The sequence below is a fragment of the Lissotriton vulgaris genome, chromosome 6 (genome assembly GCF_964263255.1).
Source record: "Lissotriton vulgaris chromosome 6, aLisVul1.2, whole genome shotgun sequence".
Taxonomy (NCBI): domain Eukaryota; kingdom Metazoa; phylum Chordata; class Amphibia; order Caudata; family Salamandridae; genus Lissotriton; species Lissotriton vulgaris.
Genome location: NC_141694.1, coordinates 1,272,032,299 through 1,272,057,808, shown reverse-complemented (window position 1 = coordinate 1,272,057,808; position 25,510 = coordinate 1,272,032,299). Strand labels below are relative to the sequence as shown.

Sequence of the window (25,510 nt, the reverse complement as noted above, 5' to 3'; positions counted from 1 at the left end):
CCATTCTCCATCTTTCCCCTCTGTAACTATCCCTGTTATGTTTCTGTCTATTTCTTACTATCCACTTTATCAGAGCATTTCGCCCGTGTTCGCACTGTAATTGTTTCCGTTCTACTGGGGCCTACGTCGCAAGCCGCCCGTGCTGTTGTTCCATCTATTGGTTTATGTAGCTGGCATTACACAAGCAGTAGGCGCCACGCCATGCCATCATGGGTTATATGCTGCCTGGGCTCTGTAGCGACACTTCTACTGTTAACGCGGCCGGCCCTGCGTGGGTTGTAGGCTTATCGCTGTGTAAATAGTAACCTGAGATATGCCCTACCGAACGCTGTTATTCTCAACCAGGCTTAATGGCACCCTACAATATGCTGTTCTGGCGACACACTATAGGCCACGCGGCCGGCCCAACGAGGGTTGTAGGCGACATGCTGCGTTTAAATTGTCTGCTTGCAGTCTGCTTCCTACTGATAACCAATGTTCACAGTAGACTCGCGGCCGGCCCTGCATGGGTTGTAGGCTTAACGCTGTGTCAGTATGGCCCTCCCTCTCTTTCTTGTGTTTTTTTTTTTTAATAAAACAGATTTTCAACAAAAATAACTCAAAGGAGTTCTAGTAGGTCAAGTGGTCATAATAAACAAAGTAAAAAACAAGCATTTACAATGCAACCGTCTCGCCTTTGCAAAAGTTAGAACTGTTGGCATTGTAAATTACAAATTTTTCTCTATGTGTTTTTGAAAACATAAATAAATGTCATTGCCATTTACAATGACAATAGCTTAATCTCTTGCAAATGTGAGTAGTGAAGTGTTGTAGTAGAGTTAGTAGTTAGTAGTAGAGAGCGAGTAGTATAGTGATTTGAGAGTAGAGAGTGAGTAGTAGAAAATGAGTAGTAAAGAGTAGTGGTGAGTAGAGTAGTAGAGAGGAGTAGAGCGAGTAGTATAGAGTTAGTAGAGTTGTAGATAGTGAGTAGCAGATAGTAGAAGGTGATATTTAGAGTGTGAGTAGAGTAGTGAGTAGTAGAGTGAGTAGTACAGTGAGTAATGTGAGTAGTAGAGAGTGATTGGTAGAGAGCGCGCAGTAGAGGAGTAGAGTGTGTTGTAGAATAATAGTTAGTACTAGAGTAATAGAGGTATTAATAGAGAGTGAGTAGTAGTGAGTAGTAGAGAGTTGTAGAGTACTATAGTGAGTAGTGAGTATAGTGAATAGTAGAGTGTGAGTAGAGTGTGAGTAGAGTGTGAGTAGAGTGTGAGTAGAGTGTGAGTAGAGTGTGAGTAGAGTGTGAGTAGAGTGTGAGTAGAGTGAGTAGAGTGTGAGTAGAGTGTGAGTAGAGTGCGAGTAGAGTGCGAGTAGAGTGCGAGTAGAGTGCGAGTAGAGTGCGAGTAGAGTGCGAGTAGAGTGCGAGTAGAGTGCGAGTAGAGTGCGAGTAGAGTGTGAGTAGTAAAGCAAGTAGGTAGTATTAGAGAGTTGTAGAGTGAGTAGTAGAGTACTAGAGTGAGTAGTAGAGTACTAGAGTGAGTAGTAGAGTACTAGAGTGAGTAGTAGAGTAGTAGAGTCCGAGTAGTAGAGTAGTAGAGTCCGAGTAGTAGAGTCCGAGTAGTAGAGTCCGAGTAGTAGAGTCCGAGTAGTAGAGTCCGAGTAGTAGAGTCCGAGTAGTAAAGTCAGAGTAGTAAACAGTGAGTAGTAAAGAGTAGTGAGTATAGTAGTAGAGAGTAGTAGAACGAGTAGTACAGTTAGCAGAGTTGTAGATAGTGTGTAGTGTCAGTAAAGAGTGATTAGTAGAGTGTGAGTAGAAAGGTATTAGTAGAGTAAGTAGTAGAGAGTGAGTAGTAGAGTGAGTAAGGAGTATTAGAGAGTTGTAGAGTAAGTAGTAGAGTACTAGAGGGAGTAGTAGAGCGAGTAGTAGAGCGAGTAGTAGCGCGAGTAGTAAAGTGCGAGTAGTAAAGTGCGAGAAGTAAAGAGCGAGAAGTAAAGAGCGAGAAGTAAAGAGCGAGAAGTAAAGAGCGAGTAGTAAAGAGCGAGTAGTAAAGAGCGAGTAGTGGAGTGAGTAGTAGAGCAGTAGTGAGTATAGTAGTAGAGTAGTAGAACGAGTAGTATAGTTAGTAGAGTTGTAGATAGTGAGTAGTAGATAGTAGAGAGTGATTAGTAGAGTGTAAGTAGAGAGTAGTAGAAAGTGTGATTAGTAGAGTAAGTAGTAGAGAGTGAGTAGTAGAGTGAGTAATAGTGAGGAGTAGAGTGAATACTAGAGAGTGTGTAGTAGAGTATTAGAGTGAGTACTAGAGAGTAATAGTTTTTAGAGTAGTAGAGTTGTAGAGAGTACTACAGTGAGTAGTAGTGAGTATTGTGAGTAGTAGAGTGAGTCAAGAGTAGTAGAGTGAGTACTAGAGAGTAGTCGAGATTGAGTAGTAGAGTGAGTAGGGAGTATTACAGAGTTGTAGAGTAAGAAGTAGAGTAGTAGAGTGAGTAGTGAGAATATTAGAGAGTGAATAGTAAAGAGTGAGTAGTAAAGAGTGAGTAGTAAAGTGTGAGTAGTAAAGAGCGAGCAGTAAAGAGTGAGTAGTAAAGAGTGAGTAGTAAAGAGTGAGCAGTAAAGAGTGAGTAGTGGAGTAGTAGAGTGAGTAGTATAGTGAGTAGAGCAGTAGATATTAGAGAGTGATTAGTAGAGTGTAGTAGAAAGTGAGTAGTAGAGTAAGTAGTATAGAGTGAGTAGTAGAGTGAGTAATAGTGAGAAGTAGAGAGTGAGTAGTAGAGAGAGTAGAGTAGTAGAGAGAGTGTAGTAGAGGAGTAGAGAGTGTAGTAGAGTATTAAAGTGAGTACTAGAGAGTAATCAAGTTATTAATAGAGCGAGTAGTAGAGAGTACTAGAGTGAGTAGTACTGAGTATTGTGAGTAGTAGAGAGTGAGTAGAGAGTAGTAGAGTGAGTTCTAGAGTAGTCGAGATTGAGTAGTAGAGTGAGTCGGGAGTATTAGAAAGCTGTAGAGTAAGTAGTAGAGTATCAGAGAGTGAGTAGTAAAGAGCGAGTAGCAAAGTGTGAGTAGTAACGAGTGAGTAGTGGAGTAGTAAAGGGAGTAGTAGATATTAGAGAGTGATTAGTAGAGCGTGAGTAGAGTAGTAGAAAGTGAGTAGTAGAGTAAGTAGTAAAGAGTGAGTAGTAGAGTGAGTAATAGTGAGTAGAAAAGAGTGTGTAGTAGAGGAGTAGAGAGTGTGTAGTAGAGTATTAGAGTGAGTACTAGAGAGTAATCAAGTTAGAGTGAGTAGTAGAGTTGTAGAGTACTAGGGTAAGGAGTAGCGAGTATTGTGAGTATTCAAGAGCATTAGAGAGTTGTAGAGTAAGTAGTAGAGGGTGGAGTTGGAGTTGGAGGGTGGAGTTGGAGTTGGAGTTGGAGTTGGAGGGTGAATTTTGGGTGGAGTTGGAGTGTGAGGCCTACACTGCTGCAAAAGAGTCACTTTCTGTGCGTCATTGAGGTGAAAGCTGCTGCGCCATCAGAGGCAGCATTGTCACTTTCTTTGGAGGTAAGGAATTGAAATTTTCTAATGCTTGTACAGCTAGAGCACTGTCCTTTTAGTAACATACGTGTAGAAAGTGTTTGAGGCCCTCGCTTTCTTTGTGTCATTAAGGCGGACACAGAAGGTGACTGAGGCCCGAACCACTGTCCTATGTTAGGGGAGTGCAGCAGCTGAAAGGCTGCGACGCCTGTGCTGCATCATTCCTGCCACTTTCTGGAACTCAAAGGACTCCAAAGAATTGCCGGCCTGCACTGCTGCAATGCCATCACCTTCCTAAGGCTTTCAGCTGAGCCCTGGGGCTCTACCAGGTGTTAAAATGATCCTGGGGTAAATCTATTAACAGATCTTGCTGTTTTACTCTGGCATGACTTAGGAATGCTCTATGACATGAGCGAGGAGCTACTCCGGGTTCACTGCAACATGAAAGTAATTCTTCTCGCCACAACATGCTGCTTTCTCTTTAAGAGCCAGACTTACTGCTGGAGTAAAAGCTTCCTTATCTTCTTTATGGGGTCATCTGTCACCCCACAAAGATGATAAGAAAGCTTTTGCGACACCAGTAGGTCAAGGAACCCAGTCTGAAAAGGACGGGGCTTCCAGAGAAAGAAATACATCACTGGGACCTCTTCTCCAATGGCTGGCCACCGTTGAGGAGGCCAGCCAATGAAAAAGAGGGGTGGGGCTTAACCTCGCTGGAGGAAAATCCTCTACCCCATTGAGTCAGGCTAGCGAGACTGCGCATGCGCAGTCTTACGCTAGTCGAGACATAAAAAGTAATGAAGGGGAAATGGCTATGAAAGAAACATACATTTTGAAATGTGGCCATGATACGGATGTTAGGAATAGTGGTCATTTCTACAACTCTGAATTTGGGGTTAACCATACTGACATGAGACGGATGAAATTTTGCAAACTGTGTTCTTTCTTGCAAACCTGCTTATATTGTGAAGTCAAATTCAGAGACAAATCCAATTAATAACCAGTGTTCCCAAACTTCTGATAAAAAAGATGTCCCACTTGTGTGGGGGTTCCGATGTCCTATGGCAGGAAAGGTCTCAAAACGCAACATGGAGAAATCATATTTTCACCACAAAAGCATAGATTTTGACGATGTGGTTAGTTATTTGCTGTATTAGTGCCGGGCTCGACTGTCTCCCAGGCAAACCTTTCAAACATAGACAGTTCTGAAACTTAGACACCCAGGAGAGTTCAAGGTGGTGTGACTTTAGTTTATCCCACAGCATTTTTATCTGGATATTTGTGCAAATGTTCTCCACACATCTCACGAGGGAACTTTACGTAATCTATTGGACTCTCTGCTTCCCTGAGGGAGGGGTAAAAATATATTTATCAGTTCACACACTTTTAAAGGCTGCTCTAGGTTGCCAGATGCTGGCTTTTCCTTCTGCTACACGGGGCTGTGGGAACCTTCCTGTTAGTAAAGTCCGCCTTTATTGGCACCCAAAGGGGTGCAAACTAGACACCATTCCTAAAGCAATAAAGATGTTTCTGATTTCTATAAAACAGTAAACGCTTAAATCATTGTGTCAGGTGCCTTTGGATGCAAACTAAGGGAAGACCTGCGTTCCTCTGCCGTTTGAAATGTCAGAGTGCAAATGTGTGAATAATGGCAGAGTAGGCAACAAATTTGGAATTCAAGCTAAGTTTTCCTTGTGAATTTATTATCAAACTCCCAGTGTGAATCTCTGAAAAATTACTATTATAGATTTGGCTATCTGATGAAAGTTAAACAGTGTTTAAAGCAAACAGTGGCAGGTCCGTTTTGCACCGAAATAATGTCTATCATCCTTGTCACTAAGCCAGCTACAAAAGCGGCAAGTATTTAAGGGGGACAGGCTCACCTCCCGTCCGCTGCTGAGTTTGATTTGATTTGTGGATTTATAGGCTACCCTAAGGCTTCCCCACACTGACGAGAGCTGTGATAGGAGGAGAATGCCATCAGAGTTTAAGGGGGAATAGCCAGGTCTTCAGTTTTTTTCTGAATACCATTTCATTTTGTAGCTCTCTAAGATCCTGAGGCAACCCGTTCCATAGTTTTGGAATCAGGTGTAAGAAGGATCTGCCTCCCCATCTAGATTGTTTTTAATTCTGGTGGTACGGAGAAGGTGTAGATGAGAGGACCTAAGTGGTCTGATGGGGACATGCGCCGAGATTAGGTGTCTTAGTTTTTCTGGGCCTTTATTATTTACCACCCTGTGGGCGATGCACAGGGAGTTGAACGTTATTCTTGCCGCTACTGGAAACCAGTGTAGTTGCCAGAAGACAGTTTGCATTTGATTCTGCAGCGTTTCCACTAGGTGCACATTATATCATTCAAAAGCTGCTCTGAAGGAAATGCTCAGGCCCAGACCACGGCCAGTGCGACGGAGACACAAAGCAGCGGGAAGGAAGAGAGCAGGTGACGTGCCTGTACTTTGCCAGGCTCTTGCAAAAGGGAAAACACATTGTTTAAGAAAAATATGTTTATAACGAAAACGGAGATTTTGGCCGGACCCACTAGCGCCGACATTATTGAGAACATTATAGGTGGGTGCGCACCGGCATAATGCAGGCACTCACAGTGAAGAGAGCCAAGAACTGACGCGGACTGACCTGTTGCCCCATACTGTATACAGTGATGGGTGGAAACAAAATGTGAATGACAATTTAACAGCCCAATGGAGAAGCACCACTCGCCAGCGGCTCCTCTGCGCGCATATATTGTGCAGGATTAAGAAAAAAACACCGTAGTCTGGCAAGACAGCGAAACCGGTCTCAAAGATCAGATCTGTACGTGTGCAACTCTCTACCTTCTGGGCCACACTTCATCTAGTCCAGGCGTCTCCAAAGTCAGGCCTGGGGGGGCTGGATCCGTTCCAGATGTTTAGCATAACCCCATTTAGATAAATTGAGCTGTCCTAAACATCTGGCATGGATCCGGCCCTCCAGGACCGACTTTGGAGAACACTGATCTATTCTCACAATATCTTCAATATAGAACTGAAGTGCGTCTGGTTCAGCCAGCACCAACCTTTTAAAGTCTTCGACCACTTCAATGATTCTGTCAGCAAGGCATCCCTCTGCGGTCCAGTGTACACCCACCGTTCCCTAAATCATCCCCTTCCTCTTGCATTATTCATTCGCTCCTCCCACCTGTCCCTCTTCCTGGGGTTTTATGTCGATAGCTACTTGTCTAGTACTTTAACACTTTTTCCGCATATATCTTCCGGCCATGTTTTTTTTTTTACTGACCTCATATGATCCATTTGCATTGCTCATCAATATTTGATTATGTATCCTGTGCTAATTCATATACTTTTATACAGCGCTTCGACTCCCCGTAGGTCAGGTCCGCAGCAAATAGAGCTATTAAGTAAATAAATGTTAAATAAACGTTACACTGCATGTTTGCCTTTATATATGCTATGGTTGGCGCCCCATGTACTTATGGACTTCGGATGGCTGTGCCTGGTTCATCAATTTTTCGCAGTAAATATATCACTTTGCACCAGTCCTGTGGAGTTTCTAAGCGCTGTGTGGAAGCAGTGACATTAGCTCATTGAGGACCTCGTTCTGAGTGTCAGCTTAAATCCCTTTCTAACTCCGCCCTTTGTCGTACCGGGGCTACAGGAACAAGGCTTTGCAAGTGGGAAAAGAGGAATTACCAGAAGAATTGATCATTTCTACATCCATTTACCCCAGTACTTAATTTCCCCCACATTGCTACCCAAGATGTTGCCTATTGGAGCAGGTGGATCTCCAGATGGAGCCCCGGGTCTGCTATGAATCATCTTGCAATCCGTCGCAGATGGCAGAAGGTGGCACACAGAGGCTGAGCACGGGCATTAGATGCGGGCTGAGAGAAAGTAAGCACCAAACTGAGGAACACGCCGCATTGGGAACGCATGAAGAGAACTAAAGCCCATCAGCGGAAAATGGTATCATCCGAAGCTCTGTTTTTAATGTAACATCATGGCCTTTGGAGGTCGTATCACTGAAAATACAACATTTACAAAAATATTCCTGTCCACCGGTGCTCGTGGAAGACAAGTTTCTACGATATGGAATCTAGGGAATGCTAAAGCGAGTCTGGAGTTCTACTTACCTCTGCTGGTCAATTTGCATCAATACACTAAAACAGAGGCATTTGCTAGAACAAGGGTAGACTAGTGACTTGCCCAGAATCCCAGAACGGTGAGCCGACTCAGAGACCGCTAATGCAGTGCAGGGTTCCCGGGACTTTCATGATGATCTGTAGCCGACGGGGGAGGGGAAAAGTGAAAGCACACCATGAGCGTGCACATCCGCGTTGCCTGCGGCTAGTGCACAGTGGCGGCGCCTGCGGACTTAACCATACTTCAAAAGTGCTGCGCAGGAGCTCAAGCGGGGCCAGCTGAAGACTGAAACTATAGCGCAGGAGCAGAGACCAGTACCCGGTAAGTGGGGTGAGGCAGCATCCACAGTGCCAGATACTTTTTGATCGCGATAATTTCACCAAAGCATGCCGGCGCGTACACGCTGTTAACGCGCAGCAGCTGTACACACTTTGTGGCAGGCGCGTCTCACGGGCGCGTCCACAGACCCGAATTGCCGCGCGTGCCCTGGTCTGTCTCCCTTGCGAGGCATCTCGACGACAATAGGTCTCGAGAGCCGAGACCTAACAAAAAAGGGAAATAGAGATCAAAAAGTAAAAAGAGAAACTTAAAAATAAAAACAGATCAAATGTTCTGGAAGCCCTTCAGGTCAAGCAGACACCGGAACTGAAGGGCAATCAGAGTACATGGTATGGTGGGTCCTTTGAAGGAAAAGAATTTAAAAGGGCAGCATTCTTTTACTTTTGCACTTTTTAAGCAAGTGCTTACTTAAAAGAAATACAAAATAACATGTAATAAACCCTTTTATTGTTTTTAATATATTTGATTATGTACATTACTGAACATAAGTCTGGTTTCCCACTAGAATGCAACAGGTATAAAAGATAAAACACAATCAACACTCTTTAATTCGCCTCACAGACTACCATCATTATAAAGTTTCAAGGGCAGCAGTAATAGAATTTCGTTGAAATACAAACGTGAAATAAATCTCCAGATTTAAGGTTGCCTTTGATTATTGGCTGCATAGCAAACCATTTAATTTTTTTAGTCCGTACCAAAACAGACATCGTAAGAGCAAATGAACATTTGTCTGCTATGCTTTGCCCTCTTGGTATTCCCAGGATGCACACACAACACATTACCCGGCTCCAAATATTGCAATCTATAATCTGTGCGAACATTCCAGATCCAATTCAGGCTACCCAACAACAAAGCGGACAACCACCCCAACCACCAGCTTCCACCTTTCACACCCATAGCTTTAACGTTTTGACTTGTTGGATTTAACGGAGATTAATACAGTGGACTCAGCCTGAGATGGGCATTACAATCATACAGAGCTAGATTTTCCTAGTAAAGAAACAAAATGATCCTCTTAAGGTACAATCAGATTTCAGACTGGGAACTTGATTTTCTTTCTGTAGGTAAACTGCATTTCATCTCAGTTCTGCCTTACCTTAATTGCTTTGATGGCAGACTTTGTAATCTGTGTCATCTTAGCCTTGGAAATGGGTGGCTTGTAATCATTCAGTGAGAATAACTGGGGGGAAAAAAACAGGAAAAAAGTAAGACGAGAAACGATGCATTACCTTACCCTAGAAAAAAAAACAAAAAAAAGAGCCACATTTAGCTTTTACACCCAACACCTTCATTCCCTCAATACTGCATTTTTATTAATTCATTTGTCCTACTGAACATATTGTTGGAACGTATTAGAAGTTAACATACCTATGTCCATAGGATGGGTATGTGTGCCAAGCAAAGAACGTTGTACATGTGAGGACCATTGAGGTTAGGAAGCTTTATCACACAAATACAGGTTCTGAGTGATTGAGAACATGAAAAAAGTGTGGGTGAAGAATCGGGATATAGAAAGTGGAATGTAGCAAAGAGGAAATAGGATTTCAGATTTCATCATCTTTACAAGTCATTCAAGTTCTGCTCAACTGCATGCAGGCTCTTAATGTGTTTTAACTGTAATAAGCCACATTTTATTGGTACATCTGATTTAACCGTTGCCTTAGTATTCATCTTATAACCGAACTCACATTTTAAATCAATATTTATATAGAAAAAATTATCCCATCACTGACTAATTCTTAAGCAGAATTATAGACACTATATGGGTCTCTGCGAAAATATGCCAGCCAAAAAATATGACCTGAAGTCAGTTACCATGGATGTCCCCTCATTGTTTGAAAGAGGAAAAGCATTATTCTGGATCAAAGTTGTTTTCAAAAGGGAAGAGTCTATTGGCAACAACTAACGTGACACTGTTGCGTGGATGTACATTTCCCTACTAACCAACAGCATTCTGCCCTGGGATGTTTTTTTCCCTGGATTCGCATGGAATCAAAGTCACATGAGATCTGCTCAGAAGCATGGGGGGGCGGGGTGGGGGGGGGATGCGAACGCATATGTTTTCAGTGCAGGGGTGTGGAATTTCTATAGCTCGACGTCCAGGAAATATTGTTTGGGGTCAAGGACAACGAGTTTTCATGTGTATTTTGTCCTTGGGACAGGTAGTCCCAACCCCCTGCTGCACAAACCCCTCGGTTGCCAGTTTACAGTACCACATTATGGATCAGGGAAGGAAAATGTCCGCAGTCAAGTTAATTTTTGTGCTCATATGCAAATGCTGTTAAAACTTGTATTTATGGTTCCTTAATGTAAAGCCTTTGTTTTTAGGGTGAGCATTCTAAGGAAATGATGCAAGCTTGGTCTGCACTACTGCCAGCAGTTCCAGTACAAACAAGTGTAAACACGTTTTTAAAGCTTAGCAGTGTGAGGCTATGTATAATGCTCCCAGAATTCTGTCTGGTTAGATGCAAATAATTTCAGAAGCTTGAAAGCAAGATGGGTGATTCTTTGCTTTAAATATAAAATGTTCACACAAAAATGGAAGTAGGAAAAAAATTTTTTGGGTAAAGTACTGTAAAGTTGTGGGTACAGCATTATTTATAAAATGTGCTGATGCATGCTAGTGTTTCCCAAAAATATTCCTAATGAAAAATCAGAGTAACCAGTTTCAACATGATTATAGGAAACAAAAATAAACAAGCATTTGCAAAGTCAGTAGGTCTAAGATTGGTGTTCAGCCTTTTGGTTTTGTCAATGTGTGACTTTATTGGCATGGTTTTTGTAAAACCTTACTGGCGTCGGAGCTGCCAGGCCCTCACCATTATAACAAGCATTGGCCAAAAAAATAGTCTCAAACAGCACACATTGCCACATTAGTTCTTGGCACTGAACAAAAGTACGTTGTGTGGAGGGAGGGGGAGGCGGAGGGGGGGAGAGAGAGAATCTTAATAAACACAAAAGATCTTGGTTAAAGCCAGACCTCATCAGGAGCCTGATTATTAAAGAAATTGCAAAAGTGCATAAATGGTATATGTCCTTGCATTAGTGCAGATGTACGGCCTCCATGAATTCGCAAGAATTTACAGAAGTAGGTCAAGAAGTTGTAGTCCTAAAAAATATTTGTGAACTGCATTTTAGAACAATCAAACATGAATGTGTAGATTTGCTTGTGCAAAAATCTGTTGCACATTTCCAAGTTCACATTCCCTCCAACAACTTCTTTCCCAACCCTGGAAAATGTACAACTGCTGTAGGAAGGTACCTCCTGACTATGGTTGCCCCCAACTTTTTGCCCTGTGTTTTAGCTGGTTTTTGACATAGTCGACCTGGGACCCTGCCAATCAGGACCCCAGGCCTACTGCTCTCTCTGTAAAATGGATTCCATGTACCTTAGGTACATTTCCAATTGGTACTGGGCCACCTTATCAGACCCTGTAACTCGGGGCATAGGTGTACCCAGGGCCTACCGGGGGCTGAAGCATGTATTATGCCACCCCTGGCTGGCCTCCTAAATCTGACACAACTGGCTGCATGACAGCTGGGGCAAAGTCGTGTAATCACCCTTCGCTGTAGATATAGTATACCTATATCTAACCCTAAAAATGGACACACAGATTCCTATCAGTCACTCCTATGGCAGGCCTTGACAATCCTGAAGGCAGAGTGCTTGGAATCGTGTGAGATGGTGCTCTGGCATGAGCTGAGCCCGTTTGCAGCTTGCGGAACCAAGTCCTAATAGCTGTTCCATGATAACGCATACCATATACTCTTAAGTGCATTATAATCCTCGCGGTTAAATGCTATCTTTGGTATTGCTTTATCAAAACATGTCGAGTAAGGTGTCATACGAATTGGAATACTAACCCCTCGCCAATTCTGGCGACGGGGTTAGCATTCCACCCTTCTAGAGGGACACAACATGTATGTAACTGTGAACCCCGGTTAAAGTTAAATGAAGTCTCAGCTCCACAAAATGGATGCTGCCACCAGAGACACGAGTCTGACCTCCTGCTGCTGGGAGTCCTTCCAGCGAGGAGAGCCTGGACAAAGGGTTTCCTGTCCGGGGCGGTGCTAGCACCATCCCAGACAGGGTTTTGTGTATCCTGGGTAGGCAGGGCTTTACAAGAAGGTGACTGCTGAGTGGCACCCCAGTGCTCACTACGCATAGGCCGGCCAGAACCAGTTCCAGGGGCACACCAGCCCCTGGCCTGGGGAAAGTCCGGCATGGGAGAGGGGTGTAACCACCCCCCTCCTAGTCCCACCCATATGCAGGACCTAGTCACCGGGTCAGCCCCTTTTCCTAGTATAAAGTTAGGAGCGGGCCCCCTTCCAAATTAGATCATCTTTGGAATCAAGACACGACTTTCTGCGAAAGGACTTCAAGATTTCTTCTTCAAGATTCTCCCTTGTGACTAAGGAGTAGTCACCCTGCATCCGCAGGCACCATCTTAAGAACACTGCGGTCTGCTGCAAGTCCTTCCTCCGGAATCCGACTGCCCAGCTCCACGAGAACCGGCTTCCCTGGCACCTCTGACCTCTACTCACCTCTACAGCAAAGCTGAGAACTGTGAGTGCGACGAGACCTCGAGGGACCGGCCATCTTCAAGACTGCACGACTTCTTTCCAGCACAACCGCCGAGGGATCCTCTGGTGAGTGCTTTGGGGTCCGAGAAGCCCCGACCCTGAGCAGCTCCAGCACCGAAGTACAGCCTCCCAGCATATCCACGATCTGCGTGGGGCCCTTCTGCTTTTTGCTGCTCACCGCGTTGTTTGGCTACTAGCCCGCTGGCTTGTGGGCTTCTTCACGACGCCCGACGACATCACTGCTGCTGGTCTGGTTGCTCCAGTCTGGCCCTTGCTCCCTTCCAAAAGAGGAGCACCCCGGACCCTCCTGGTCCACTCGAGACGCCATTTTAGGTCCACCGCGTGGGCTTGAATTAGCTAAGGCTTTGTTGCCTGTTGGACCCGGCCCTTTTGGGCAGGTTCACCCCTAGACTTTTTGCTTTTTCCTAGCCTGTTTCTGGAACCTGGTGTTGGTGATTCTAGGCCTCTGCGCACTTTTTTCACTGTGGTACAGTGTAAAGCGCTTGAGCTCTCTGTATGAAGAGTGAGTGACCTGCCCTCCCATAGGAATGAATGGGGGATATGTATGCCCATGGTAGTTCCTGTTGTGTGGGGAGTGCAGGGGTCGAGTTTGATATGTGTGAACTCGTGAGAATGAATGCTGCAAAATGATGTATGCAGCTTGTTTGTACCTAGTCTGGAAGTACTACTTTTGGAAGTTGGTATAATTGTGTAAGTTGGTGCTAGCGTGTGATTGGCTGGTGAGTCTGCCCAGGAGTGCCTGGACCTGCTGGTGGATGGACTGTCCGGTTTGAGTAGGACAGGGTCTGCAGGGTCTGCAAGGCTCCAGAGGAGGGGGTCTGAGACAGCCGTGGATGAAAGGCCCCTCTGCTGTCAGGGATGGGAGGCAAGAGCGTCTGGTGGTGCCGGGCCGTGCCTGTCGGCCACCCTGCTAGCTCTCCTTCCTGACGGCTCACTGTCACCTCTGGCCCTGCAGCTGTCAGGAAAGACGTAAACCAGAAACATTCCTGCACTCTGGGTCCCTTGCACAAAGTTCTTCAAAGGCATTCCTGGGTATAAGAAGGAGCTGTGTCTCCCTCCAACTTGTTCTTGTTCTAGCTCGTGTGGCTGACTTGGATCTACCAGGGGTGGGCGCTGCCCAGCCCCTGGGTGCCTGGATTCCTGGACTCCTGGGGGACCCTTCTGCCCTGCCTGGGCTGAAGGGGGGGACTTGGCTTTGCCCCTGGGGAAGCTCTGGGACCATGGCAGCATGGAGAGGCTGCCCTTTTCCTGGGGAGAGCGCTGGAGTTGGTTCCTAGCGCCTGGAGGCGCTGTGCTTTGCCTTGAGCGCCTGGGAGCGCTCTGCCTGCTGTCTAGCGCTTTGGAGCGCTTCATTTCCCCAAGCGCTTGAGAGCGCTTTCGCTGGACTTTCTAGCGCTTAGGAGCGCCTTCCTGCTGGCTTATAGCGCTGGACGCGCTGAGGATTCTTGGCCGTGTCACCGTCGCAGCCCGGGGTCAGTAACCCCTGTGGAAGTGCCCTGAACCACCCCGTGAAGCGCCATCCTGATCGGAGCTGGCACGGCGAAGAACGAAGCCGCCGCGCTCCCATTGGTGGAGGGAGCCGAGCCCTCTCACTAACGCCGCGACGGGATTGGCCCGTGCGGCGCAGCGTCATCCGCGTGGTGGGCCGTGATTGGCCGAAGTAGCGGAGCATCATCCCGGGAGCCGCTCTGTCATTGGCTGACTCCCGGGCACTGAAGGGGCTCGACCGGAGGGCCGCGACGCGATTGGTTGCTCCGTCCCCGAGGCCGGGGCTCGAGGAAGAAGGCGCCGAGAAGCATGGCGGTGGGTCGGCCGGGCTCCCGTGACCTGGGGGAACCCGGCGGCCTCTGAAGAGGCGTGTGGTCCGCTGCTGGGGCTCCCGTGTGCCGAGGGAGCCCCAAGTGAAGGAGGAGCGGCAGGAGCAGAGAGACCTCGCATGCAGCCGCCGCCCGGAGGAGCCCCGCCCCGAAGACAGCCCGGTGAGTTGGAAGGGCTAGGGGGGGGCTCGACGCGGCTGTGGTGGGTGCCGGAGAGCGGCACCAGAAGCGAGAGCAATAGGGCGGCCCCAGCTGGCAGTGGGCCGCCCCAACGTCGCGTCTAGTGATATCGCGAAGCCATGAGGGCTTTAAGGGCGGCCCCGGTGGGCAGCGGGTCGCCCCAACGTGCACGAAGCCCGGAGAGGCTCCCCGCCGCATTTTTGTATGTGGAGCCCTGAGAGGCTCTGGGGGGCATTTTGAGAAGCTAGAGTCCCCCGTAGGGGACTCCACCGTGAGGAGGGCTTCAAGGGCGGCCCCAGTTGACAGTGGGTCGCCCCAACGCTTGGAGAGTCCAGGGAGGCTCCAGGGGGCATGTGTTTTACGAGCCTCTGTGGCTCCAACGTTTGGCTCAGTGTTTTGAGAGCCTGTGTGGCTCAGGTGGCGCAGTGCTGTTGTTCTCCAGGTGCCCAGCACTTAGTGGGCACCTGCCACGTTTAGGCTTTTTTGAACTTCGAGACTGGCGCTGCATGGCAGCGCACCCTGACACTGAGACTCAGGGCATCTGAGCCCCAACAAGGCCATTGGCCTAGGGACTGCCACAGGTGGTGGCTTATGTGAGTTTGTGCGCAATCATCTGGTTATTGCACCTCTGAATGTGATTTCTTGCATCATGTGTTATTCCTGCACCTCTGAAGGTTTTTAGGCCTCATGTGATTTTTGCGCTATTGCTTTACTCTTGACACCTCTGAATGTTTGATGCATTATGTGTCTTTCTTTTCATGCGCTGCACCTCTGAATGTTTAGTCATCATGTGTCTTCTTGCGCTGCACCCCTGAATGTATTGAGATTACATCATGTGCTCTGTCCTGAACACCGCTGAATGTGTAGGTCTATACATCATGTGTTATCTTTCTTTACTACTCCTCTGAATGTATATTCATGCATCATGGGTAGTGTGTTCTGAGTTATACCCCTAAGTGGATTTCATCCTTAGGTGGTTGTTCTTTCTAGTACAGGTGGTCCTAGTGAGGTCCTGGGTACCTGCGTGACATGCTCCTAAGGTGTTGAGGGTTGCGTAGTGTGTACTTACCTGTTCCCAGTAGTTACGGGATGTGATTCATAACTGTTACTTTGTGCTACAGTGATTTTATATGCTTATTCTAATTTCTGACAAGTATTTCTATTTCGGAAAGTGTTGATTGTGACAGTGGCCCTTGTGGCCCTGTCTTGTGAATAATCCCATGTGAATATTGCCCGTGCCAATAGGCACCATGTATATGTGTGATTTTATCTGATGTGCTTTTACAATACAAAAGGTATTTTTATAATAACCTTGTGTGGAGTCTCTTTTGTGATGTACCTAGTATGTTGTTGCTATTGTGCGCTGACGCAAATGCTTTACACATTGCCTTCGAGTTTAGCCTAGACTGCTCGTGCCAAGCTACCAAGGGGGTGAGCAGGGGTTATCTTGGCGTGTGACTTCCTTGCCCTGACTAGATTGGTGGTTTCTGCCTGGCTTTGGCGTCAGCCTTAGCCTACCAGAAATAGCCAGTTCTAACATTGGTGGGTCAGCGGTGCGGATTTGGACTGGTGTTTGCGAAGTGCCATAGCGACAACTGGCTACATTACAAAACTCTGCAATTGTTTTTTTCAGATAGTCACATGTTTGGGATTATTGTTTTTGATTTTTTTTTTCCTCAAGAGTGTCATTTTCAAATGTGTTTCTGCGCTTTATGTTTAGCGGCAGATGAGAGAAAGTGACAGGGCGGGACGCCAGTAGAGGGGGAGGTTCCCATAGATTAGGAATCCCTTGCTGGGTCCCTTGTCCAATCCCAAATCCTGTACCTGTGTGGGTAGATAGGAGAGAGAGGGAGTGTGAGGAGAAAAGACTAGCTCAGGGGAGTGGTTATTCCCTGAGTGTAGTGTGTGAGTCTGGATTCCCCAGTGTGGTAGGATCCAGTGGTGGCAGCTTTAATGTGTCCAGTTTGTTAATTCCCATTCCCCGCTCCCAGAGTTTGGTACCTGTGTCACGTGTGGTCAGGTTGAGTGATCAGGGGTGGTAAAAACTGCCTTACCAGTCCGAGGGGGGGGAGTGTGCGCATGAGTTATGTGCTGAACTGGAGGAGTTGGTGTGAGTTTTCTTTTGGTTAAAGAGCTTGCATGAGAGGTGTACCTCTGGTGGTGTGCAGGAGGTCCTGCAGAGGAACTGGACAAGAAGGTGGATGTCTGGCGGTGTGCTAGATGTCTTGCAGTGGCATTAGGGAGTGATTCTAAAAGCAGTGGCTTGTGTATCTGTTGATCCTGTGTAGGTGAAGAGGTTCATGTGTAGCCCAGCTAGATCCCAGTAGGATGGTAGGGGTGTAGGGGCTCACGCCCTGTCTCAGTGGAGGCGGAGTGAGTGTGGGACGGTGTGTCCCACGTTGGCCTGAAACCTTATCTCAGGGCCCGGAGGGTTCCCTAAGGGAGCGCCAGGTCAGGGACCTAAGCTGTACATAGGTCATTTGAGGAGGATGTTCCTGTGTCTAGAGGACGGGGAGTGTCTGTAACCAGAACTCCGACGGTCCTAGTATTGGGCAGTACCGCTCCTAAGTGGAGGGTGCAGAAGTCCTGGCTCGCTGAGCATTTGACCGTCTAGAGTGCTTGACCATTTGTGGGGCCTTTGGAGGTTGTTCCCCGAGGAGGGGGGAAAGCCAGGTTGGGGTGTGGCCTGACCTGGAAGGAGTACTGGAGGAAAGTGTGTCACTGATACGCCGCTGGCGTGTGCTCTGTCTAGCCTTGGACATACTGAGAATCACCCTGTGATAGGGAGTACTAAAGGAAAGTGTGTCACTGATACGCCGCTGGCGTGTGCTCTGTCTAGCCTGGGACATACTGAGAATCACCCTGTGATAGGGAGTACTGGAGGAGAGTGTGTCGCTGATACGCCGCTGGCGTGTGCTCTGTCTAGCCTGAGACATACTGGGCCTGTAGTCATGGAACTGGAAGGGGGTGCAGAGGGACGGTGTCCTTACTTCTGACCCCGGTGCAACCTGAGGGTTTAGGTCTTAGGTTGGGAGATTAGGAAAACTTCTAGGTCAAGAGGAATCTCTGCCCAAGTGGATCAGCTGAAGAGACTGAGGGGGCTGCCCTAGCTGTGTGGTCTGGGGCCCACCTGCAGGTTGTTGTTTCCACTAAGGTAGAGGAAAGGGGGCTTTGCGGTGTGCTGTGTCCCCCCACCTGCTTGAAGAGGAACTGTGCCGTGTGCTTTGTACCTCAGAAGTGAAATAGTTTCCAGGTGGTAGACCAGTGATGGAGTGAGGTCCTGATCTGGTAGGAGACTTGTGTTCTGGTGAATGCTTCTCTGTGAGGGTGCGGAAACCCAGAAGTAGAGGTAGGGTGGGGCATTCTTACCCGAGACCTCTGGTCAGCTTGGGGGGTGTGGACCCTAGGTTGTTGGATCAGTGGTAGTTGTAGCTACACTGAGAGAGAGAGTGGAGAATGGCTATTGTGTGCCCCCCGCTCTGTGGATTGGTTAGGACCTGTGATTTGGATGGTCTTGGCTGTGGATGACTAGGGAGTACCAGTGGGGTGTCCTAGTTGTGTCAGAGAGTTATTGTTTAGAGGTAACCAGGTAGGTTCAGAGTGGCGAAAAACCAGAGGGTTGTCCCTGCCGGGCAGGTCCGTGTCCGTGGTTTTTGTCGCCCAAAGCAGTGAAGCCCATCAGTGGAGTGATTGGTCTACCCTGCGTTTTGGCTGGAAGGGGGCTGTGTTGGACCCGGCCCTTTTGGGCAGGTTCACCCCTAGACTTTTTGCTTTTTCCTAGCCTGTTTCTGGAACCTGGTGTTGGTGATTCTAGGCCTCTGCGCACTTTTTTCACTGTGGTACAGTGTAAAGCGCTTGAGCTCTCTGTATGAAGAGTGAGTGACCTGCCCTCCCATAGGAATGAATGGGGGATATGTATGCCCATGGTAGTTCCTGTTGTGTGGGGAGTGCAGGGGTCGAGTTTGATATGTGTGAACTCGTGAGAATGAATGCTGCAAAATGATGTATGCAGCTTGTTTGTACCTAGTCTGGAAGTACTACTTTTGGAAGTTGGTATAATTGTGTAAGTTGGTGCTAGCGTGTGATTGGCTGGTGAGTCTGCCCAGGAGTGCCTGGACCTGCTGGTGGATGGACTGTCCGGTTTGAGTAGGACAGGGTCTGCAGGGTCTGCAAGGCTCCAGAGGAGGGGGTCTGAGACAGCCGTGGATGAAAGGCCCCTCTGCTGTCAGGGATGGGAGGCAAGAGCGTCTGGTGGTGCCGGGCCGTGCCTGTCGGCCACCCTGCTAGCTCTCCTTCCTGACGGCTCACTGTCACCTCTGGCCCTGCAGCTGTCAGGAAAGACGTAAACCAGAAACATTCCAGCACTCTGGGTCCCTTGCACAAAGTTCTTCAAAGGCATTCCTGGGTATAAGAAGGAGCTGTGTCTCCCTCCAACTTGTTCTTGTTCTAGCTCGTGTGGCTGACTTGGATCTACCAGGGGTGGGCGCTGCCCAGCCCCTGGGTGCCTGGATTCCTGGACTCCTGGGGGACCCTTCTGCCCTGCCTGGGCTGAAGGGGGGGACTTGGCTTTGCCCCTGGGGAAGCTCTGGGACCATGGCAGCATGGAGAGGCTGCCCTTTTCCTGGGGAGAGCGCTGGAGTTGGTTCCTAGCGCCTGGAGGCGCTGTGCTTTGCCTTGAGCGCCTGGGAGCGCTCTGCCTGCTGTCTAGCGCTTTGGAGCGCTTCATTTCCCCAAGCGCTTGAGAGCGCTTTCGCTGGACTTTCTAGCGCTTAGGAGCGCCTTCCTGCTGGCTTATAGCGCTGGACGCGCTGAGGATTCTTGGCCGTGTCACCGTCGCAGCCCGGGGTCAGTAACCCCTGTGGAAGTGCCCTGAACCACCCCGTGAAGCGCCATCCTGATCGGAGCTGGCACGGCGAAGAACGAAGCCGCCGCGCTCCCATTGGTGGAGGGAGCCGAGCCCCCTCACTAACGCCGCGACGGGATTGGCCCGTGCGGCGCAGCGTCATCCGCGTGGTGGGCCGTGATTGGCCGAAGTAGCGGAGCATCATCCCGGGAGCCGCTCTGTCATTGGCTGACTCCCGGGCACTGAAGGGGCTCGACCGGAGGGCCGCGACGCGATTGGTTGCTCCGTCCCCGAGGCCGGGGCTCGAGGAAGAAGGCGCCGAGAAGCATGGCGGTGGGTCGGCCGGGCTCCCGTGACCTGGGGGAACCCGGCGGCCTCTGAAGAGGCGTGTGGTCCGCTGCTGGGGCTCCCGTGTGCCGAGGGAGCCCCAAGTGAAGGAGGAGCGGCAGGAGCAGAGAGACCTCGCATGCAGCCGCCGCCCGGAGGAGCCCCGCCCCGAAGACAGCCCGGTGAGTTGGAAGGGCTAGGGGGGGGCTCGACGCGGCTGTGGTGGGTGCCGGAGAGCGGCACCAGAAGCGAGAGCAATAGGGCGGCCCCAGCTGGCAGTGGGCCGCCCCAACGTCGCGTCTAGTGATATCGCGAAGCCATGAGGGCTTTAAGGGCGGCCCCGGTGGGCAGCGGGTCGCCCCAACGTGCACGAAGCCCGGAGAGGCTCCCCGCCGCATTTTTGTATGTGGAGCCCTGAGAGGCTCTGGGGGGCATTTTGAGAAGCTAGAGTCCCCCGTAGGGGACTCCACCGTGAGGAGGGCTTCAAGGGCGGCCCCAGTTGACAGTGGGTCGCCCCAACGCTTGGAGAGTCCAGGGAGGCTCCAGGGGGCATGTGTTTTACGAGCCTCTGTGGCTCCAACGTTTGGCTCAGTGTTTTGAGAGCCTGTGTGGCTCAGGTGGCGCAGTGCTGTTGTTCTCCAGGTGCCCAGCACTTAGTGGGCACCTGCCACGTTTAGGCTTTTTTGAACTTCGAGACTGGCGCTGCATGGCAGCGCACCCTGACACTGAGACTCAGGGCATCTGAGCCCCAACAAGGCCATTGGCCTAGGGACTGCCACAGGTGGTGGCTTATGTGAGTTTGTGCGCAATCATCTGGTTATTGCACCTCTGAATGTGATTTCTTGCATCATGTGTTATTCCTGCACCTCTGAAGGTTTTTAGGCCTCATGTGATTTTTGCGCTATTGCTTTACTCTTGACACCTCTGAATGTTTGATGCATTATGTGTCTTTCTTTTCATGCGCTGCACCTCTGAATGTTTAGTCATCATGTGTCTTCTTGCGCTGCACCCCTGAATGTATTGAGATTACATCATGTGCTCTGTCCTGAACACCGCTGAATGTGTAGGTCTATACATCATGTGTTATCTTTCTTTACTACTCCTCTGAATGTATATTCATGCATCATGGGTAGTGTGTTCTGAGTTATACCCCTAAGTGGATTTCATCCTTAGGTGGTTGTTCTTTCTAGTACAGGTGGTCCTAGTGAGGTCCTGGGTACCTGCGTGACATGCTCCTAAGGTGTTGAGGGTTGCGTAGTGTGTACTTACCTGTTCCCAGTAGTTACGGGATGTGATTCATAACTGTTACTTTGTGCTACAGTGATTTTATATGCTTATTCTAATTTCTGACAAGTATTTCTATTTCGGAAAGTGTTGATTGTGACAGTGGCCCTTGTGGCCCTGTCTTGTGAATAATCCCATGTGAATATTGCCCGTGCCAATAGGCACCATGTATATGTGTGATTTTATCTGATGTGCTTTTACAATACAAAAGGTATTTTTATAATAACCTTGTGTGGAGTCTCTTTTGTGATGTACCTAGTATGTTGTTGCTATTGTGCGCTGACGCAAATGCTTTACACATTGCCTTCGAGTTTAGCCTAGACTGCTCGTGCCAAGCTACCAAGGGGGTGAGCAGGGGTTATCTTGGCGTGTGACTTCCTTGCCCTGACTAGATTGGTGGTTTCTGCCTGGCTTTGGCGTCAGCCTTAGCCTACCAGAAATAGCCAGTTCTAACATTGCCCAATCCTGGGTCCAGCGACGCCGACAGCTTCATCCATCGTGGGACAGCTCGCTCCTCCATCCTGGTCGCCGACAACGCCTCCTGGTCCGTGAGATCTGCAGAGCCCAGCGTCGCCCACTCACCTAGTCGAGGTGACTACCATCCGGTGCCCTCCTGGTGCCACCTGACTACTGGCTAGTAGTCACGAGCTTGGTCCCCTCTGCTTTCAGGTATCGTCCATCTTCAAGATCCAGGCTTGGATCACTTCGAACTCTCTTCACTGGTCGCCTGCCAGCATCTTTCTTCCAGGCTCCTGGTCCGTCTACGAGGATTCCCGACGTCTTTTGAGACCTATGCAGCTGCAGCCCCTGGGCTAGGTAACTTCGGCATTTCGGTGCCCCAGCATAACCTCACTATCCAAGGGTCAGAATCCGCTTTCGTTTTCCTCCTACCAGGTCGGGTTCGCCCGAGAACACTAACTTTGTGAAACCTAGCTACCATAGACTTTGTCCCGCATCACGCGTGAGAGTGCACACTCTGCAACCGAGTCCCCTGGGCCTCCTAGAAGTAATCTAAAGATTCTATAGCCAAGTCCTAGCGATTCCAAAGCCTATTAGTACTGTACTTACCTGCTAGTAATTTCGCATTCCACTTTCAGAGTATATGGTTTTCCGTGCCCCTCGGGCATTTGTATATACTGTGCTAACTTAAGTATTTTCGTAAGAGTTTTGTTTTGTGCTTAGTACCCTGTCCTCATAAAGAGTACAGGGCTGTTGTGATTCTAATAAATACCTTGTTTATTTTCAAAACACTTGTGTGGTGTCCTTTCACTTGGTGTTCAAGGGGTATATGTGATGGTATAACAGCTGGCTTAACACGCCCTCTCGAGTCTTTAGCCTTAGACTGCTCGTATCCACGCTACTAGGATAGCTGGTCTATAAGGTTGACTTACAACCAATCATCAATAAGGGTTGTCTGGACTGATACATAGTGTTCACTAGAATAGTGAGCACTGCATATCAGGCCAACTTCTCACAACTGCCATAGTCGGGAGTAAATTTCCAACCTCACTCAGTATGGGAAAGGAATAGAGAAGAGCTAGTGAGAATCCTAAAAAAACATGCAAGTTAGTAGGTTTGCACAGACTCGAAAGGGCATTCTAATCCTGGACCTATTGCTTAGCACTCCCTTCAGCCACAGTATTTAGATCTGCGGAAAGAGGGCAAAATAGGGGAATTGCTAGTATTCAAACCCTACTATGGTATAAGCCCTGGCATAATCAGAGAGGCTTTATCAGAGTTCTTACATAATGATATTGCTGGCATAATTTGTCACTTGTCCACAAGGCACGAAAGGGATTAGTGGATTATGTTACACGGCACAGATTTATGAAGCAATCTGCCCCATGGACAAGAAGATATTTTATAAAATTCCTCACCCGAAGGAAAGTCCTCTGGCATCTAGCTCATATGCCAGTATGCAAATGCTACTTACCAGTATGCATCTGTTCTTGGCATGTAGGGCTGCTGACATTCATATCTGTGCATAGATCGCCGCCTAGTGTTGGGTCCGGATGATTGCACATTGTTGTCCTGGAAGAGTCTTCGAAGTATCACGAGATAGGTGGCTCCTCCCCTGGACTACAGTGCGCATGGGCATCGCCTCCATCCCCAGATTGTTTTTAGCCATTGGCAGAGATGGAGTGAAGTATGTGAGTGATGACCATGCTATGAGCATATATATATATATATATGAATGAATACTGCAGCTGCTACAGGCGCCGGGGAGGAGGGTGGGCGATATGAATGTCAGCAGCCCTACATGCCAAGAACAGATGCATACTGGTTAGTAGCATTTGCAGTTCAAGGCATGTGGGCTGCTGAATTCATATCTGTGCATAGAATACATAGCAGTCCCTCCATTAGCGGCGGCTGCCCGTGCCAGCTGCAGCAGTCTGAAAAAGTGTCTTGAGAACAGCCTGACCAACAGCTGCCTGCTGTTTGGAGTGCACGTCTTCACAGTAATGTTTAGTGAAAGTATGTGTGGTAGACCATGTGGCTGCTCTACAGATATCTTCTAAGGGAATGTTACCTAGGAAAGCCATAGAGGCCCCCAACTTCCTGGTGGAGTGGGCCCTTGGTGGGAAAGTGAGAGTGCGCTTAGCTTTAGCGTAACAGATTTGAATGCATTTCACGATCCACCTAGCGATCCCAGCTTTGGAGATAGCGTTTCCCTTGTGGTGTGTGGCAAAAGCAACGAAAAGCTGCTTGGTTTTGCGAAAATCTTTTGTCCTGTCTACATAGTACATTAAGGCTCTCTTAACGTCAAGGGTGTGGAGCATCCGCTCCGCCAGCGTCTCTGGGTTTTGGAAAAACACCGGCAACTCAATTGTTTGGTTTATATGGAATTGAGATACAACCTTGGGTAAGAATTTAGGGTTAGTGCGGAGCACAACCCTGTTAGCATGTACCTGGAAGAAAGGTTCTTGGATGGTGAGCGCCTGCAGCTCGCTAACCCTCCGTAGCGATGTAATTGCTACTAAGAACGCGACCTTCCAAGTTAGAAACTGAAGCTCACAAGAGTGCAGTGGCTCGAAGGGAGGACCCATCAGTCTTGTAAGAACCACATTGAGGTTCCATTCTGGAGCTGGTGGTGTCCTTGGTGGGATGACTCTCTTGAGTCCTTCCAAAAAAGCCTTGATAGCAGGGACTTTAAAGAGTGACAGGTGTTGCCTATTCTGGAGGTATGCTGCCATAGCAGACAGGTGAATGCGGATGGAAGAGTACGCCAAATTGCATTGATACAGGTGGAACAGGTAACAAATGATGTTCTGAATGGAAGCATCTAGCGGGTCAATCTTGTGGTTAACACAGTAGATGACAAACCTCTTCCATTTAGCCGCATAACAAGCTCTAGTAGTGGGCTTCCTTGCCTCCCGAATGATGTTCATGCAATCGGGAGGAAGATTGAGGTAGCCAAACTCTAGGACTTCAGGAGCCAGATCGCCAGGTTGAGCTGTTGCGGGTCTGGGTGCTGAATGTCGCCATGGCTCTGCGTCAGAAGGCTGGGAGTGAGATGAAGCCTTTGATGCGGTACCGCGGAGAGTTCTAGAAACGTGGTGTACCATGGTTGGCGAGCCCACGTTGGAGCAACCAGGATGAGAGTCATCGAGTGCTGCCTGAGCTTGCGTGCCACCAGCGGTATCAGAGGTGCTGGGGGAAAAGCGTACGCAAATCTGCCTGACCAGTTCATCCACATCGCATTGCCCTGTGATTGCGGGTGTGGGAACCTGGCGGCGAAGCTTTGGCATTTTGCGTTCTCCTTTGTGGCGAACAGGTCTATCTCTGGATGACCCCACTTTTGGAAGTACGGTTGGAGTACTGATGGATGTATCTCCCACTCGTGCATTTGATGGCTGTGTCTGCTGAGCAGATCCGCCATCTGATTGTCCTTGCCCGGGAGATGCTCTGCCATGAGGAAGATGTTCCTCTGAATGGCCCACTTCCACATGCTCTGAGCCAGGTGAGACAGCTGTGGAGAGTGTGTGCCTCCCTGCTTCTGAATGTAGTACATGGCCGTCATGTTGTCCGTCAGGATCAACACGACTTTGTTGCACAGATGTACTTTGAACGCCTTTAAGGCCATGAAGATTGCCATCAGTTCCAACACATTGATGTGCATCTTCTTTTGCTGTAGTGTCCATAGTCCCTGCACTGTGTAGTGGAGTACATGCGCTCCCCATCCTTGGAGAGAGGCGTCCGTTGTCAGGATAATCTGTGGCACAGGCTCTTGGAATGGTCGGCTCTTGCAAAGGTTTTGTGGATTCCACCAATGCAGAGAGTTGTATGCCCGACCGCTCACCAACACTAGGTCTGTCAGTTGCCCATGAGCCTGAGTCCACTGACGTGCTAGGCACTCCTGAAGCGGACGCATATGTAGTCTCGCGTGCGGGACAATGGAGATGCAGGAGGCCATCATGCCTATCAACTGCATGAACACCTTCGCTGGAAGCGAGTGCTGAGGTCTGAATCGTTGGATCAGCGTCTGGATACTG

General features: G+C 48.7%; 1 protein-coding gene across 1 annotated transcript in view; it reads right to left on the bottom strand.

The window, feature by feature from the left end:
- Nucleotides 1-25,510, bottom strand: part of SCAF8 (SR-related CTD associated factor 8) — a 948,526-nt gene that overhangs the window by 812,696 nt on the left and 110,320 nt on the right. The window contains exon 2 of the mRNA XM_086927396.1: nt 9,058-9,141. Coding sequence (XP_086783522.1) covers nt 9,058-9,141 — 84 coding nt within the window. The remainder of the gene's footprint in view (nt 1-9,057; nt 9,142-25,510) is intronic.